General features: G+C 38.0%; 1 protein-coding gene across 5 annotated transcripts in view; it reads right to left on the bottom strand.

Moving 5' to 3' along the window:
* Window positions 1-5,761: 5,761 nt before the first annotated feature.
* Window positions 5,762-15,996, bottom strand: part of TDP1 (tyrosyl-DNA phosphodiesterase 1) — a 55,460-nt gene continuing 45,225 nt past the window's right edge. For 2 of the 5 annotated variants that reach the window (XR_012673832.1, XR_012673830.1), the window contains 2 exons: window positions 8,685-8,796; window positions 6,163-6,249 (listed from right to left, as the gene is read on the bottom strand). Coding sequence is in view for 2 of the 5 variants with exons in the window: in XM_075151302.1 (XP_075007403.1) it covers window positions 6,176-6,249 (74 nt within the window). In the remaining 3 variants the exon portion in view is untranslated. Of the gene's footprint in view, window positions 6,250-8,684; window positions 8,797-12,622; window positions 12,774-15,996 lie in introns of those variants that run through there. The other 3 variants (XR_012673831.1, XM_075151302.1, XM_075151303.1) reach the window with 2 other exon arrangements.

Consider the following 15,996-nt stretch of genomic DNA (forward strand, 5'->3'; position numbering starts at 1 on the left):
ATTACCAACAAATGTCCGGTCAGAACAGAGCTATTATTAATGCATCAGCAAATTACGTGGAAGATTCACGCAGAGATTTAGTTACTCTCTCTCATTGACAGTGTCAGCACTTTTTAAGTAAACATCTCCTTTGGAAGTGATAAGCTGGTACACTTAACTAAAATGCACTGCTTATCTTTGGAGAAGCTATGGGAGAGCTGCCATTTACTCCTGAGTAAATTTTATACATAATGAAATATCTTGCTAGAGGAGCAAAGAAACCAGCCTTCTATTACCTTTGATGCTAAACAAAATTTCTTCTGCAACTTAATAACCTTGATGTTAACAAACTAATTTGAAAAAAAATCCCAAAACTTCATGAACATGTGACACTTGGGGCATCTAGAGTAGGCTAAACTTTTCAACATCCCTGTTGGTTTGCTAAAAGTTTGAAAGAGGTTGCACCTCTGGGGGACTCCTACTGAATGTGAAGTAATCATAGAATCATAGAATCATTTAGGTTGAAAAAGACCTCTAAGATCATCAAGTCCGACCATTAATCTAGCACTGCCAAGTCCACCGCTAAACCATGTCCCTACGCACCACATCTACACCTCTTTTAAATACCTCCAGGGATGGTGACTCAACCACTTCCCCAGGCAGCCTGTTCGAATGTTTGACAACCCTTTCCGTGAAGAAATTTTTCCTAATATCCAATCTAAACCTCCCCTGGTGCAACTTGAGGCCATTTCCTCCCGTCCTATCGCTTGTTACTTGGGAGAAGAGACCAACACCCACCTCGCTACAGCCTCCTCTCAGGTAGTTGCAGAGCGCGATGAGGTCTCCCCTCAGCCTCCTCTTCTCCAGACTAAACAACCCCAGTTCCCTCAGCCGCTCCTCATCAGACTTGTGCTCCAGGCCCTTCACCAGCTTCGTGGCCCTTCTCTGGACACGCTCCAGCACCTCCATGTCCTTCCTGTAGTGAGGGGCCCAAAACTGAACACAGGATTCGAGGTGCGGCCTCACCAGTGCCAAGTACAGGGGGACCATCACTTCCCTAGTCCTGCTGGTCTCACTATTTTGGATACAAGCCGGGATGCTGTTGGCCTTCTTGGCCACCTGGGCACATGGCCGGCTCATACTCAGCCGGAATGTTGCTTCTTGCCTTTACCTAGTGTACTTATCCCTCACAAAGCAGAAGACGCTTCGCAGTAAAGACGACTGAACCTGGCTGTATAAAAGAGATTTGCAGGAATAAAAATGTGAAAACTTTTTCTCTCTCTTTCATATCAGTGACTAAAGTGTGGCTGATAATCGTATTCCAATCTTCTTGGGGAAGACAATATTTCATTTATACTTTGTGAATACTCTATAGGGATATTTTTATTTGAAGATATTTGCAGATTAAATTGTACAATTGGGAAAGTGAGGCAGAGATAGACAGGGCTTAAAAGTCCCTATAAGGGACTCCTCAAGAGCTGTCCTCAGGAACAACTTCCACTTTTGGAAGCCACTTCGTATTTGCATGCTGTTTATCTTCCAGCATTTCAACAGGTAAGAAAAACACGTTCGGGTGATTTTTCCAAACTGCGTAACAGCCAACCACAATTCAGAGCAAAGTTTTTTGTTTGTTCATGCTTATTGGTACTAGAACTATGTACGATAGTGATTTGCACGTTAAGGGAGAAACAGAGACACACAAATCAACTTGTGTGAAGTCAGAACAGAGTCAGAAAAAGAGTTAGTAAAAGAATCCAGGAGCCCCCCCACATTCCTCCATTCTAAGCAATGGAAAATAGTTTCAACTAAAGGATGAACTTTTTATTCTGATTAATACTATAGGGTCACATTGAAAGCACTGCAGCAACATTTAGAAAGCAGTAACTGGGAATTAGTTTGAGTAGAGATAAAATTTGATAAACAGAGAAGCAGAAAAGCTAGTATATTACAAAAAGAAAAAAAACCCAAGGATATAAAGACTGTAGATTAACATAGAAACTTACTTCTCTGAACTTACACAGCTCCTTTCAGCCTCCAGTACTTTTTGCTATGTTTCTTTCTTTTGCCCTTCAGGATGCCAGTTACAGTTGCTCAGATTAAAAGAAACTCAGAGGTAAGGGAGAGGGAATGGTGTGACTACTGTCAGTGTTCAGCTAAAATTCTGACATCCTGGGTCACAGTGTTTAATTCCACAGCTGTAAAATGTCAGCAACTTTACTGATGTCAGTAGAAATATCTGTGGCATTAGGTAGCATCTAGCATTACAAAGAATATTACATCTCCATTCTAGCTTTTTCAAATACACACATTGGGTAGCCAGGGTATGTCATAGTGAATATGTATATATTATATTAATTTACTGATTTCAATATTCAGTTCTTGGTATCACATCTATCTTTATTAAATTTCATTTACCTGGATTTTTTTGTGCAGTTATTTCTGTTACTGTGTTCATATTTGTTTACTGGAAGACAGGCTGGAATATCAAAACCATGGAAAGACTTAGCAGAAGAAAGTACAAGGAATTAACGTATCACTAATTGCTGAAAAAAAGCACATTGGCATTTAGGAAAGCCATCACCCGAGACAGCTATAATATTGTTGCATGTTTGCACATCTAGCATAGAACAAAACGCATGTTACCTTTTATGCCTTTTTACCTTCTGTGATGCTGGATTTAACCTCAAGTGCGGTGAAAAGACTCTAGATAGATCACTGTATCTCTGTCTTGAGCAAACCAAAATTAGATCATTGCTATACTATGCGACTCCAACAAGAAACTGCATAATGTTATGCTGTCCTTGACAGAAGATTTAACCTTTTTGGAATCACAAGCAACCCCTAAGTTTCCTTCCTTGTCCCAGGAGGGAGTAAGCTGGTATTATCCCATTATGTTAATGGCCATAGCAATGCAGTCCAATATTGAAGTGCCATTGCAAAACCAAATTTCCAGTTGTCCACCTCCATCTCTCCTTCCGCAGGGCATATGGCAGCTCTGCAGAGTTTGCTTCCCTTCCATGCTGTGACTTCTCTGAGGGATGCTTTGTAACACCAGCGTGGGACCTTGTACAGCTGGGGCTTAAGAGTCAGTTGAGCTTTTACAAAACATAACCAATTGCATCAGCCATTAAAATCAGCTAGGGCTTGATCAAATTGTTTTAGCCATTTAGGCACAGAAAAGTGCACTATTTCCTTCTTTACAACCTAATTAGCAGCACTGCAGAAATGTATGCACATTGTTTGAACCAGCATGTATTGATATGCATTAACAATAAATTCTTACACTGTTGCTGTAATGGAAAGCACTCAATTTTGAAGGGGCACCAGAACACATTCATTTTCAGCAGTAGCAAGAGAAATTAATCAGCAATTTACTGAGTAAAAAAGATGTTGTGCTGAATAACAATTACTTCTAAAAAGGCAATGCTATTGCCTTTTTTCTTTTTTTTTTTTAAATTTGAACTACCTTTTAAAAATAAAGGAGAAGCGCACAGGTCTCAGACCTAAATATCACTTTAACCAAAGATCCCAGAGTCAAATCCAGTTACATATGTCAGACATTCTGCTGTGGGTTGGACTGATTGTCTGTTTTCTCCTTCTCTTTATTCATAGTTCCACTTTCCAAATGTTAGGGCCCCGACATGAAACAAAAAAATATTAGGATGCTATGAAAAATGGAATTTCAAAGTATTCTGCACAAGAAAAATTCTAAAATTTTATTCAGACAGTTAAGAAGTGTTCTTAAGTCTGTCCTGGCACCTGGGAGGCTGCACGTCTAGAAAATTGTTATTGGATAGCATTTTCTGGCTAAAGGTTTTGTAAAGAGCCTTCCGTCCAGCTCCAGTATGTCATGAAGCCCAACTGTGTTTGGGTTGCATAGCACTGACTGCAAAAGACTGTTGCCACCCTGGAGTTTTAGTTATCTCCGGACAGTTTCTTCAAAACATTTCCTTGCCGTTCTGGAAAAGCATTGTTTAAATGGTTAAAACAGAACTACATACATATCTGTTTCAACCAAGCTCAACCTTTATTTGAACCATTAGTTTGCCTCACACCACATACTGCCCAGCAAACCAAACCCCTAGCCTTCACTCTTTCCTCCACCTCTGCCACCCAGCACTGCCTCACTTCCACGCTTCTACCACAGTCCAAGTTGCTTTGGGTCACAGCTCTGTGTTGGAAAGATTTCCTGAGTTTTCTGAGCAGAACTGATCACTTGGTTTATTTGTTTCCACCAATGGACTTTGGAAGGATCTTCTGACACTGCATTAATCTGAGCCCTGGAGACCTGAAGTTAAATCACGCCAAGTTCCTGGAAACCGAAAAATTCCAGCTGGAATTTAACCAGGAATGCCTCAGAGCTGGTCAAACCACTCTACGACAAAAATAGAAATACTCATATATGTAACATTAATAAATCACATTCTTCACAAATTAAGCATAAATGTCCATTAATTGTTAGCCGACCTTATAGAACTCTTAAAGTTTTCCTCACATGAAGACATCTTCATACTTAGAACTTCTCCAATTCTCACAGAATGAAAATAATAATAAAATAAATATAATAATAAATACATAATAATTAAAAAAAAAAAGATAATACTCTGGTTAAAAAGAAAGTATAACAATGGCTATGAAGTTGTTACCTCATTTTTTAGAGCACACTGCTCCATTTTCATGTTACCTTCCCCGATCCGTGTCTTTTCAGGCTCATCAGGGACAGAATCAAACAGTTTCTGCATGTAGCATAAACAGTAAAGATTGTGCATACAGAATCGAGGGAAGGTGAAAGCAGAAAGCAATCTTTCTATCTGTTCCACAGACATCCCAGCAGCACTCTGACCCGTACTCGGCTCACATTATTTGTGAAGTTCTCAAAACCAGATAAAGCAATAATAATGATTACTGGGCCTCTAAACTGCCAACACGAGCTAAGAAATGAGCAACCTAAACACCCAAGTTCCTGGTATTTGCTGTGAAGAGTGCATGTGAAATTCCTCTGTGTTATAGGCAAGGCTATTCCACTCTCTAGCTCCATTTACCCTTTGGATAAGAGACTGTACAATAATTTTCCCACAATAACTCAAAGCCATAACCTTTTTGATTTGAAAGACCATCTGATAACTGCACCAGAGAACTTGAATTAACTCGAGAGGGTAGAACAACAGGGAAAGGATATGAAAGATGGACAAGAAGCAGTATTTCATAGAGTTTTTCTATGGATTGGTCTGTGACGGAGTAAGAAAACGAAAGGAAACTTCTCCTTGCTAGCCAGATGCGATGACGATTTCCTAAACATACACCTTTTCTATGGTCATTTTTGAATGAAACAGGGATAGCCATTAGATAAACATTAGGAAGTAGTGCACTCCCAGTGTACTCCAAACCATCCTAGGGAATGACACTGAAAAATGAATGAGGTAGCACTGGAACAACTACGCAGTCAGATTATTTGGGATCCAGAGGGAATTCTGAATGAAGTACCACACTATACTACAAGATTTCCAGGCTGCAGAACCAGCTGTTCGTACATCCCACAGCACTATTTAAGACTACTCTTCAGCACCCAAGCCCATCCACTTCAATTTAGTGTTTCGGACAGTACTTGGGTGTCTGCAAGGGGGAAAAAAAAAGAGGATTAGGAAATAACTGACAAGAAGCCAAATACTGCAAGAAGCCAAACCAGCAAATATTAGAGCTTGCATTAGAAGTGATAATTGCAAAGCAAAGTTTCAATCCAATCTGAAATGCACCCACTTAGAAGAAGATGGAACAAAGGATATATAAACAAGGTTGACTTTATTTTTATTTAAATTTTACATACAATAACTTCTATTCCAGCTACTGGGGCCAACTGACAGTCTCATAGAACAGTAAATTTTAATTCATTACAGCTAAAAATGCGGAGAGAATCTCTGAGAACAGTCTACACTTGTTTTAATCTTGAAAAGCATATTGGGAACCACAGTAAGGAAAAAGCATATAAAAAGGTATTTAAAAATGCAGGTTCACTTACAATAATATGGTTATAGATTCTCCAAGAACCTCCCCATTATCAACATTTTAATGGTTCTTTCAACTACAAATTAGCCATTATAGCAGATATTATAGCTTAAAAAACAGAAATAAGCAGTCTTGCAAGTAGCGTGGCAGGCTCAGTGTCAGTAAGTGACATGTCACAGAATACTGGAAACATTCATGATGGAACCCACATATTTCCATGTGTATCAGGGGCGTTAGTGTAAGGAATATTCCAAATCCATGGTTGATCTGTAAACCAAAACAAAAACAAGCTCATGACAAATTCAGTTATTAAATGTAAAGTTTTGATTCTCTTCCACCCCTCCCTTTGGAGGAGGAGGAAGGTCAAAATTCCCACTGATTTTCACATAACCCCATGTGCAATTTCAGTTTACTGGAAATTTTTATTCAGCTTTTTTTAAAAACGGTAAGATTTAGAGTTTTCAAAAGGCTTTTCTTTCCCCTCAAATATTATTTTAAATATAATTATCATAACCCAACATACTCCCCACCAGCTGTAAAAGAATTGTATTTCAGACAGTATACAAGAACAGTAATGCAGCCAAATTTGATTTGGCCCATAGGCAGCAAGTTTTGTGCTGCGTATCTCTTAACCCAATGGAATTATAAATAAGTGCTGTAACGTATTAGTATTTTTCACAGGGACAGTACGAATTCAGTATCTAAGAATGACGCTGCCTGAACTCTGAAATGTTCGAGTTCACACCTCACTTCAAACATTACATCTTTAGATCAGCAACAGGTTTGCAGCAGACAGTTCCCTCCCTCCACTTCTCAGAATACAGAAGCCATTCTCACTCTTGGGAAGGAGAAAAGGCAACACAGCAGGAGCCAACTACTAGTTCTGCAACCTGCTCTAGGCTCCTTCTCCTACCACATATATGTTGCAGAAAAACAGCTGGTCTATGAAGTCAAGCTATTATTCTACTTCTCTGTCCTGGTTTCGGCTGGGATAGAGTTAAATTTCTTCCTAGTGCTGTGTTTTGGATTTAGTATGAGAAGAATGTTGATAACACACTGATGTTTTCAGTTGTTGCTAAGTACCCTGCTAGTCAAGGACAGCTCCCATGTCCTACCAAGCGCAGGCAGGAGGGAGCATAGCCGGGACAGCTGGCTGGTATTCCATACCATGTGACGTCATGCTCAGTATATGAATGGTAGGCGTGTTCCAGGAAGTAGCGATTGCTACTTGGTTATCAGTCAGCGTGAGTGGTGAGCAATTGCACTGTGCATCACTCATTTTGTATATTATCATTATCATCATTATTATTATTATTATTATTTTCCCTTTTCTGCTCTATTAAGCTGTCTTTATCTCAACCCACGAGTTTTTCTCATTCTTACTCTTCCGATTCTCTCCCCGTCCCACTGCAGGGGGTGGGGAGCGAGCGAGTGGCTGTGTGGGGTTTGGCTGCCTGCTGGGTTAAACCACGACATTCTCTCAGGCTACTCCTACTGAAATACAGAGACAACTCCTTCAATCCTTTCAGTGATTTTTCTCAAATAAGAAGTTTCTATAAATCTAGCCTGTTTCTTTTCTCCATCTCCAAAATGAGCCCTGAAGGAAGACAGTGACATTAATCTGTACAATGCATAGATTAAACTGAATTGTTCCGAGGATGACAGGAGTAGTTCATTTATCAAAACCAAGCTATTCATCTACATGATATACTATGTATACTTGCTATAGAAGATTTGCTACATGCTTGTCAACGGAAATTTTAGATAAGCTATTGATTATGATTACTGTTGTCCAATTTTAAGTTTACAGGATCCAATGCCAGATCTCACAATATATGAAGCGAGAATTACTGTAGCAAGAGGAGAGTAAGAAAGTGACAGAAGCAGTAGTGAAGGGATGTATAGATTACACAACAGCACACTGTGACAAATACCACACCAATTAAACATGGGGCAGGGAGAGCATTCCTACCAAGTACTCATTGCTTACTACTAGAGTGCGTTTAATTCTAGTACTGTAGTTCCGTATGTTGCAGTGAAACATATCCCAGCTATGCAAATGTTCTACAAAAGTGTCTGTTTACAGTAGTAAGAGGGTAATAGGAAAATGCTTTAAATTACAACAAAGTTGAATCTGCTTGACTTGAAAAAAGACTTTATGTTTAGACTTTATAAAGACTGATAGGGATGTTACAAGTCACAGGAATGTGATCACCAGAGAAAGAACAGCCTGTGCAACGAATGCCATCTTTCATATAACATTATTATAAAAAGACAATAAAAGCAAACATCGATGTCTTCCCCTGATTTAAAATCACGATATAGCTTCTAGGTGGAAGAAGTAGTTGGCTAGCTTTTGGTTACACTGCATAGGTGATTTCCAAGCACAAAAAAATAAAAGGCATCGGAAACCAGAAGAAACTATAGCACATAACTCGCAGTGCACTGCCAAAAAGTGTCTCTAGGTTTCTGGGTCAACTGCAGGATACCGAGACTTTGAGTGATCTCTTAAAAAAAAAAAAAGTAGTACCATTATTTCCCTAAGCTTCTTTTATCAGTCTCCTGCTTGAGAGCCATTTGTACCTTTTGTATTTTAGGTGAATACCATAAACATTAATAGTTATAAGAATGGGTACAGAATAAAGCAAATGTTGGAAAAAGCATTGAGGAATTCAAGCATACATTCAGATTTGATCACTGACATCTATCTATGACATCAGAACAAATCCAGTCCCACTCAAGCACTGGTATCTGTCACTTGGAGTATATTATGCAGCTTGGACCTATCCATCTTTGCTACCATCTGCAGTTACTCTGTTTAATTTAGCAAAACATACAGGCAGAAGAAGACTTAGATGTACAGAAATAACTTTAGTCACCCCTTAAACCACTCTGAGAGGCTTCAATACCTAATTAGTTCTTTTTTTTTGTGGCTATCTTAATAAAATTTTCTTAAGATAGCTATTAATGTACTTGGAACTTTGTTCCATTAATGGGATGCTGTTGGTTTTATAAAACACCTGATACTATTTTAATAAGCCATGTGTGAAACTATTGCTGAAAGAAATTATAATTCAGTTATTTTTAAAATGTCAAATCCAATTTAAAATTATTTATCACTTTTAATAGGAGCTATAGCAGCAAAAGAAAGACAATGACTATGTACAAATACTGTATGACTGTAGCTGCTTACTGTTGCACACTAAAATGATTGCCAAACTTTTGAAAGTTAAATCCTTTGATCTTTCTGGGAAAAAAAAACGTTAACTGTTCCCTATTTATAGGCCCACTATATATATTTTTAAAGCGCGCTCAACATACCTACCTTCCACAACTTTCAAGTTCAGTTCTTCATTTCTGATACCCTAATTTTGTCTCAATTGCACCTTATTGGAATTAGTGTTATCTAGTGACCCAGTGCCACTGCTTCCTTCTTGCCTCACTTACAAGCAGCAGAACTCTAGCACTAGAGTTAGCACACAGTAAAATGAATGGGGCCATTCCTACCCCACTGCTACTTTAAGATTATCTGAAATCTCAGACAAAGCACTATTTCGGTTATACTCAGACAGACTTCTGAAGATTCTCTCACAACTGAATAGATTATCACATTTCATTTAAAGATAGAGAGCTCCTGGAGAATAAGACAAGTTTTTTCAAGTACACCTGATGAATCAGTCAAAGAATCCCATTTTGGGATGCCATCAAAAAATCACATTTTGAGATCACATTACAGAATATGAAATCATGAGCTGACAATGGTACAACAAGGTGGTTTTGCAAATTTTAACAATAGTATTTTACAAATGCAGTATATTGTGTAGGTCAAAAATATGCCAGCAAGCCATCTCAAAACTTCATGTTCTCGAAGTATGATAGATGGTGGTATGGTATGTACAGCCAAAGCCAGAAAAGTCTGTGAATTACAGGAACATGCAATTGAATGTTCCTCTTAAGAGGAACGGCTGAGGGAACTGGGGTTGTTTAGCCTGGAGAAGAGGAGGCTGAGGGGAGACCTCATCGCGCTCTACAACTCCCTGAAAGGAGGTTGTAGCGAGGTGGGTGTTGGTCTCTTCTCCCAATTAACAAGCGATAGGACGAGAGGAAATGGCCTCAAGTTGCGCCAAGGGAGGTTTAGACTGGACATTAGGAGAAATTTCTTTACTGGAAGAGTGGTCAGGCCTTGGAACAGGCTGCCCAGGGAAGTGGTGGAGTCACCATCCCTGGAAGTATTTAAAAGACGTGTAGATGAGGCGCTTAGGGACATGGTGTAGTGGGCATGGTGTGTTGGGTTGACGGTTGGACTCGATGATATTAGAGGTCTTTTCCAACCTTAATGATTCTATGATTCTATGAATAGTAAAGTATAAAATACAATTAAAGCACCTTTGTGATCCTCTTCCTACAGTTTAAAATACAAGTGTCTTTTGCACTGTGAATGGAGATCTGGATGACAGATATTCCTGGTTGATTTCTAAATGCAGAGACTGGATTCTTACATCATCTTTCACAATATTTCATGAGTCTTCCAATTGAAAAATGTAGCTTTGAAGTAATAAGTGTTCACGTATATAGAAAGCTTACTCACAAATAACCAGAGTTCTTCAAGTCATTCTACATATACATTCTAACATGGAAAACTTACTCCCTGCTGCATAAGGCTGGAAAGTTCTCCCTTTCAGCATTTGCAGAAAGTGCACACTATACTTCAGTCTCCTTTCTCCCATCCCTTTGGATGAGCATGGCATTTAAAAAGGAACTCATCTTGTACCTCTCAATGCAAAAATCATATCTGAAAGATCTCAAGAAGGGGGAAAGGCAGGGTATAGATGTGGGATCTATAATAATATTCACAAACAAGGTAATAATTCCTGAGGCCAGGACAATGACCACTCACTGGGAAAAAAAACAGAAAAAGAAAAAGAAAACAGTACTGCAGTTTAAAAGCAGGATTTGTTTTGTTTCTCAAAGTGTTGATGTGATGAGAAAAAAAAAGTCCTTTGCACTTTTCTGAGGCCTTTCCCAAGTTGTTCTAAAAAACACCTCGATGGACTTATGTATTAAAGTTTCAAGTTCCTCCCATACAGCAGACGATTTCCCCAGTCAGTAAACTGTGTAATACCTAAATCACAAATTAAGTGATATTCCTCAACTACAGCAAGCAGCTTGTACCTCTTCCCACGCAAAGGTACAAAAAAACCCTGGGGCTGTATCCCTTTGTGTAGTCTAAGTCTGTTGTAAGAAACTTCTCAATAGGGTGAAACAAAAGTGATAGGGGAATCAGTCCTCAAACACTCTAAATGAAATGCTGTGCTTTCATGAGAGGATCAGTCAACTTGTATTGGTAAGAGAGATAATAGCAATATTGCAACTGAGATGTGACAATGGAGCTCAATGGGAAGATGATTTTATACAACAAAATAGCAGTACTCATCTGAAAGATTCTAGAGGGAAATAAAAGTCTGAACATTATCAAAGGCACAAAGAAATTTTATTTATAAAAATATCTTGCTAGGTAAGACTGGCTGTTGTGTGCATGTTTCCCAAATACCAGACTGGATCATTTTCTGTTTTCCTTCCAAGGATCTCTGAAATTATATTGCTGGTCTATACGTTTCTTTTATCTTAGTATCATCAATACATTCAGCTTTGTCATAGTCTTTTTTGTTATAACAGACTGAATCTGTTGGTTAACAACAGAAGAGTTCAGGAGATTGTTGTATCTATACAGTTTATCTGTCAAGATACTAAGTAGTACTATCAGCTACCATATAATTTTATTTTTTTAAATTCTTTAAATGTTTTGCCCTGAAGATGCATCTGCTGCCCACAAATAGCGTTCTGCTATTCAGCTGACTATCAGAGGTGAACAACTGCAATTGCTCAAAACAGCAATTTGCAAAGAGTTAATAATGTACATGTTGCACACAACAAATGTTATCTGCTAAAAATTCATGAGGTCCTTTTTCACTTCAGAGTGGAATGATCTTAATCTTTATTTTAAAACTGCCAGATGTAAAACGTGCATGTTATTCACTGCAGCAAGAGAAAGATGCAAGCTATGTATATCATGCATAATAAAACTGTTTTGTGCTGGTAATTTAAAGCAGCTGGAAAGAAATAGTCTAAAGGAAAAATGCTCAAGTAAAAGTTCTCTATGCAGCTTTAACTCTGATCTGTTAGGATGACATATTGTTACATTTCCTCAGACTTCAACTACAAATCTTGCACTCTGCACAAGATGGATCAAATCACATATAAATTAAATGACTAGACTGGGCATAATACATCTATCCTGAAAAAGAACCATCAAAATAAAAGTGCTTTTTTAAATTCTTCGGTTGACCAAGTATTGAAGCAAAATATTGACCATCTGGTGAATTTGCCATCTCATTACGATGCTCTCAAGGATCTGAAGCATATTTTGGAAGATCCCTCTTAGCCAAACACAAGCTTTGACTTCAAAGAAACTGGCTAGTAACGTGGCAAATCAGATCAGACAATCTAGTGTCTTCTTCTGGTCTTCAGGTCTGTAATGCTATCAAAACAATATAGGCAAGTGGTCAAACTAAATGGTGACTCTGTAACTCAAGTTTCCTCCCATACAAACTGTTAATTTCTTCACCGTCATTATAAAAAGCTTGAAGAAAAACAGGTTTTGCTGTGTACTCAATTGTTACACTTGGACTCTGGGAGGCCATCTGAGGAAGCGTCTGAAGTCAGGCTGTCTTAGGAGAGCTTCAATCCCAGACTGCAGGTTTACCAGTCAATAAAAACGCTTTTGGTTCCACCTAGGAAGGAAACGGATGCCAGCACTGACTGAGATTGGTTCCAACCCCTGCTCTCTGCCCCAGTATATGAACTACAATGACAATGTGTACTTGCTGCTTGAAAAAACTGAAAACTATACTTCTAAACATACTCAGACTTACATTTACCATTGCTCTGAGTGTTAAATAAGTGAAATATTTTCTATTCAATGTAGTAGTATCACTAGAAACAGGATTAGCTTCTAGTTGTTATCTTCTCAGAAGAAAGGGTATTCTCTTAAGAGTTTTTACCATGTTAAGCATACTGAGAGGACTTGAAATTCTCTAAAAATTCATATAGGATGCTGCCAGTTGAGTTCTTTCAAACTCTAGAAAGTACACAGGCTCCATGTAGCTATGCAATATTAAATAGAAAAAAAGGAAGTTACTAAAAAACGTGAATGACTTCCCCAGAAGTCTTCTTTCTTAATGTCTTCAAAAATATTTTAATTACTTGACAGAGAAAGTGGAGAATTCTAGAACTTTGGACAAAAAACAAAAGTGGGAGAAAGGTAGAGACCATGTACAGTGACATTTTCCCAGAATACAGCAGGATACAGCAGGTCCCCGTAAGGGAGCTTAGAGTAATAAAAGCTCCTCTAGCTTAGCTGGACAAAACACTGATCTCTTCTTTCAGGGACTCTGTCACTAGCACAAGGCAGGATAAATGAAAATTATCCCCACTCTTTAAATAATAGGATAAACACAAATATCTAAATCTACCAGAGCCGGAGGCAAATATGCCATTGTGCTCGTTTTGGCTGGGGTAGAGTTACTTTCTTCATAGTAGCTAGTTTGGGGCTATGTTTTGGATTTGTGCTGAAAACAGGATTGTTTTCGTTATTGCTGAGCCTATTAAACTGTCTTTATCTCAACTCACAAGTTTTTTCACTCTCACCCTTCCAATCCTCTCCCCCATCCCACTGTGAGGGGAATGAGCGAGCGGCTTAGTCGTGCTTAGTTGCTGGGCTGGGGTTAAACCATGACAGCCATGAAGTTTTTCTTGTTTTTATCCAACACAACAGCAGTTTATGTGTAATAAACAAGATGGAGTATTACTAGTTTCCTGAAATCACTACAAATATATACCAAATGTAATTTCACCATACTCCCAATTCCCACTCATTGAAAACTAGACAAAATATCAAGCACTGAATATCTGAAGTTACAAGGAAAAGGTCAATTTGCTCTTCCACATAAGTGTGGCAATGGAACATTGAACAGTGAGCAGGGCCCTTCACAAGGGAGAGAGCTGTTCCTGTGAGACATGTTACAGATCCTTTAGAAAACAAAATCACAGCTGTCAGAGGTTGAAAACTTCAGCTAGAGAACTAAAGAATTGTTAAGTGGACTGTTCATTTTTCCACAATGCTTCAACTTGCATTAAAGCAAATTTCCATCTCATTTGCCCACCATTCTTTCAGCCTCTCATAGCATGAGATTTGATAGCTTTAGCCCCCAGTTACCAAGAGTAAAATAGATTTTCCTGATGGAAAATAATGAAATACATTTTAGTACATTTTTACAAATTGTTAGAATGGCCCAGGAAAGAAATCTTCAACAAAGAGCAAAATAACAAAGACTAATGTAATTCATATGGGGAGAGTAATATGTAGTTTCACTCTAACTTTAGGTTAATCTCAACTGAGCTGGAACCTGTCTTATTTTCTTGTATATACATATATTTTCTGTATACTATTAGTCAACTGAATAGTCAGTTTCTTTCCTTGATTTAAATACATACATTGAAGAGAAAACTGAATGAGAAATAACTTATCAGAAATTACCTACCCCCCTACTTTATGGGGTTCTCTTCCAGAGGGTTTAAGCAGTTCCAGAACATTTTGAACTAAAAGCTCAGAAAAAGCTTATATAAATTCCTGCCTTGTAACCCAGTCACAACTCAAAGAACTGCTGATAAATATATTTTTAGCTCATCCCCTTTTCAGTAGTGCTATAACAGAGATCCGTAACAAGTGCATGAGACTAATAAATCTGAAATGTGGCAGAATAATAACGCAGAAAAATGTTTCAGAAATCTTTCACCTGCTGAGGTCTCCCTAAAAAAGCAGGAAACAGAGCCAATTAAGCCGAAATGTAATCACACTTAAATGTAACTAGAAAGTTAACTGCAACTCACTAGGAAAAAAAGCAGATGAAGTAGCCCAAAATACTGAAGCTTACTATAATACAACAACGATCTGGTTTACAATACATGTAAATCATAGATTCACTGATACATTGAGCTAATTAATCACGTAATCATTACTTTCTGACAATTTTTAGGTCCAAAAATATTTTTTTCAAGCATGATGGTGTGGTTTGTTGGTGGCTTTTTTTTGTTTGGTGGGTTGTTTTTTTGGTTTTGTTTTTTTTTTTTTTTTTAAATCATCCTATGTAGTTAAAATGAGCTACTTGACATGGAAATATTTCTGGTATGATTTCTCTCACAGAAGAAATCTTACAAACTCATCTCAACTTGAAGAGACTATGCTGCTACCAGCTATGGTTTGAGATCTACTTAAATTTTATTCTTCAGGAAGATCCAATGACTCTGGTTGGCACAAGCATGGAGTTTACCTGTCCATGTATTGTAAAATGTGGCTCTGTGCAATTCTGAAATACAGCTGAAAACTAAATGAAAGCAATGGGAAATTTTTAAATATGTTACTTGTCACAGAGGTGATATATCATAATTACCCTACCAGTGACATCTTAAAGCACATCAATACATCCTTCAGTGACTACAGCTTAGCCTATGATTACATTTCAGTGAATGATAATCCATCTCTCTGGGTAAAAAAAACAGTGCAAAAAAAAAAAAAAAAAACAACAGCGCAAAACCAAGTTATCTGTCTCACAATGACCTCAATTTATACTCTTTAGAAATCTTTGGAGGAAGAGGAGGAAGAAAATCTTCATGATTGTTTCTCCAAGAGATCCTATTTTTCAGTTTTGCCTGAACTTGAGTTTTAGAAGGAAACTCGCTGACTAATGAGGCAAACCAGGCAAAGGTGGACAAGTCTTCTGCATTTTTTTTCCTCCCTGTTATATGGGGTGAGAGAAAAGTAGGACAGGGACCAGATTATTTCATTATTATTGAACTTAATGGACTTTAAAAGACTGTGGATCAACCTCATGAATGATTATGGTTGAAACCAGACAGATTATTTACATCGTTTACTGACGAGTTTATCATTGTATG

The sequence above is a fragment of the Calonectris borealis genome, chromosome 5 (assembly GCF_964195595.1).
Source record: "Calonectris borealis chromosome 5, bCalBor7.hap1.2, whole genome shotgun sequence".
Taxonomy (NCBI): domain Eukaryota; kingdom Metazoa; phylum Chordata; class Aves; order Procellariiformes; family Procellariidae; genus Calonectris; species Calonectris borealis.